This window comes from Bombus impatiens, unplaced genomic scaffold (assembly GCF_000188095.3).
Source record: "Bombus impatiens unplaced genomic scaffold, BIMP_2.2 scf_0724, whole genome shotgun sequence".
Classification (NCBI taxonomy): domain Eukaryota; kingdom Metazoa; phylum Arthropoda; class Insecta; order Hymenoptera; family Apidae; genus Bombus; species Bombus impatiens.
Window position 1 is genome coordinate 435,750 of NT_177143.1, and position 2,079 is coordinate 437,828.

General features: G+C 34.5%; 1 protein-coding gene across 2 annotated transcripts; it reads right to left on the minus strand.

Annotated features, from left to right (window-relative positions):
* Nucleotides 1–6: 6 nt before the first annotated feature.
* On the minus strand, nucleotides 7–513 carry LOC100740395 (longitudinals lacking protein-like). Of its 2 annotated transcripts, none has more exons than XM_033322914.1 (2): nucleotides 360–513; nucleotides 7–269 (listed from the first exon to the last, which is right to left on the minus strand). In XM_033322914.1, exons 1-2 carry the CDS (start codon nucleotides 402–404, stop codon nucleotides 30–32), a joined length of 285 nt encoding a protein of 94 aa, XP_033178805.1. In that variant the 5' UTR covers nucleotides 405–513; the 3' UTR covers nucleotides 7–29. The 2 variants fall into 2 exon arrangements, with proteins under 2 accessions (XP_033178805.1, XP_033178804.1); XM_033322913.1 differs by having other exon boundaries at nucleotides 7–284.
* Between the last annotated feature and the right edge of the window lie 1,566 nt (nucleotides 514–2,079).

Below are 2,079 nucleotides of genomic sequence, written 5' to 3' on the forward strand. Positions count from 1 at the left end.
GAAACACAGTTTAACGTGATACAAGTGTATTATTTTAATTTAAGCAGAAAATATCTAATCATATTTAACAATTTTGAAAAACATACCTCTACTAAACTATCATTATCTTTTCCTGTACCATCGGCAAGACCCTGAACAGCAAGCAGTTCAGCAGTTGTTAAAAAACTAGATAATTGTTCCCGAACCACATTTACTTCACCCTGATACATAAAATCAACCAATGCAACCAAATCATCGAATTTTACATCACGAGATATTATAACAGGATGCTGACATGGATTTTCCTAAAATAGAATAAGTATCATTTATAAAATATATGTTAACAGTAATAAATTATTAAATTCTTAATTTCACTCTACCTTAAATAAATCTCTAAAATATGTACTACATGCAGATAATAGCATTTTGTCTGCTCTTATTCCTTTTTCCTTCGCAGCTTAAGGTTACATCAACGAGATCTTCTTCTGTTCTCAGCGTATCAAAAGCACAAGTAATATGTTTTAAGTAATTATTCCACCTAAGAGAAAACTGTTGAATCCGTAAAACAATTATATTAAATTTGCAATTTTGAATCTGAAAAACATTTGTCTTCAATGAGTATATTTTGATTTTTACCTGCCTGAAAACTGATGGAACAAAAATTTGTTACAACTATCATGTACTTATGTAATTAAAAGAAGACAAAACTTTTATAAATATAAAAATTGTCACAAAAACTTTGACGCAACGCATTTGAACATTTTATGACTCATTGTATTAACATCACATTATTTCTTTTTTGATAAGCATAACAAAAGCAATAATATTTAAACAATACGTACATGTTTAGATGGCTTTCCCATAGAGCAGGAGGCTTATTACAAAATTCACGTCACGTTCGCCATTCTGGATCATCTAGACTCAACAAAGATGCATTCAATTTACTCCATGCCTCAAAAAGCTCTTATTGGTCAACTTTGAACAAGGTATATTAATAAACCAGAGTAACTCGCATACAACCTTTTTTTTTTTTTTTTTTTTTTACGTGGAGAAATCCTCATGGACACTCTGCTGTTGCAGTAATTGCGTAACAGCAGAGTAGTGTCGGACTCTTACCGACTAAAACTCCACGATGACCACCCTAGCCAGTCCTAATATTTCCTGACTATTGAATTGGCGTTAGGGGGGGGCCATTACCCCTAGCGCTGTCTCTCCTTATTGATATTCACCGGAGGCTTGCCTTGTGTGCTTCGACAACTCGCATACAACCTGGTGGTACAAGCTATGAAAAAACTTTTCCGGACATGAGAAAACACATTTGCACAGATAACGAACAAAAGGGATTAGAGCTCACCAAATAAGATTTGCTACAATTTGCTGTAGTTCGTCATAATAAGCCTATGAGTATCGCGCGGAGTGATGAGACGTTTATGTACAACTTGATCATGGTGCAACCCATTCGTCAGCCAGAAAACTTCATGTACGATTTTCTAAAAACAAAGACTTTCCGTCCCTTCTTTATCCCGTACCAATCCTCTCTCGTCGTTCTTTATCTCATACACAGACAGGCCAAATAATGTTGCCGATGACGGCCAACAGCCTGGGTACATGTACGGGTCTCTTGCCTGCGACAGAATTTTGTTATGTGTAGTATGCTGGGCAGAAAAGCATTTTTGGCATTAATATGAACTAGAAGATTGCAGAAAAATTGTAAACATTTTCCAAATTTTATTAATTTCATTTCATTTCTTAAAGTCTACGAAACTGTTAATCAACATTAAGCAAATATACAAAATCTTGACGTTCAGAATAATGGAGCGAATATTTTAAACGATACTACTAAATCTACAAGCTAAAATGTACTATACAAATTTTCTTTAAACTATAAGACATACAAAGTATATATTTCTGAAAATAAAAAATATCGAATTGAACACTCTTCGAACATATTTCGAACGCTCATTATTACGTATATTACCAAACCAATACATATAATATAATATATAAACCAAACCAATGAAAGGCGCAGAGACTGGGGAACATGGGGTCCCCGAGCGTGCGGTACGCTTCAGCATCGTTGCGAACACCAACTCCCTCCGC

Excerpts from the sequence above, each read along its gene's own strand:
- LOC100740395 (XM_033322913.1), bottom strand. The coding sequence starts at position 404 with ATGCTATTATCTGCATGTAGTACATATTTTAGAGATTTATTTAAG. Across the intron at positions 285-359 it reads ATTTTAGAGATTTATTTAAG|GAAAATCCATGTCAGCATCC; the intron begins GTAGAGTGAAAT and ends ATTCTATTTTAG.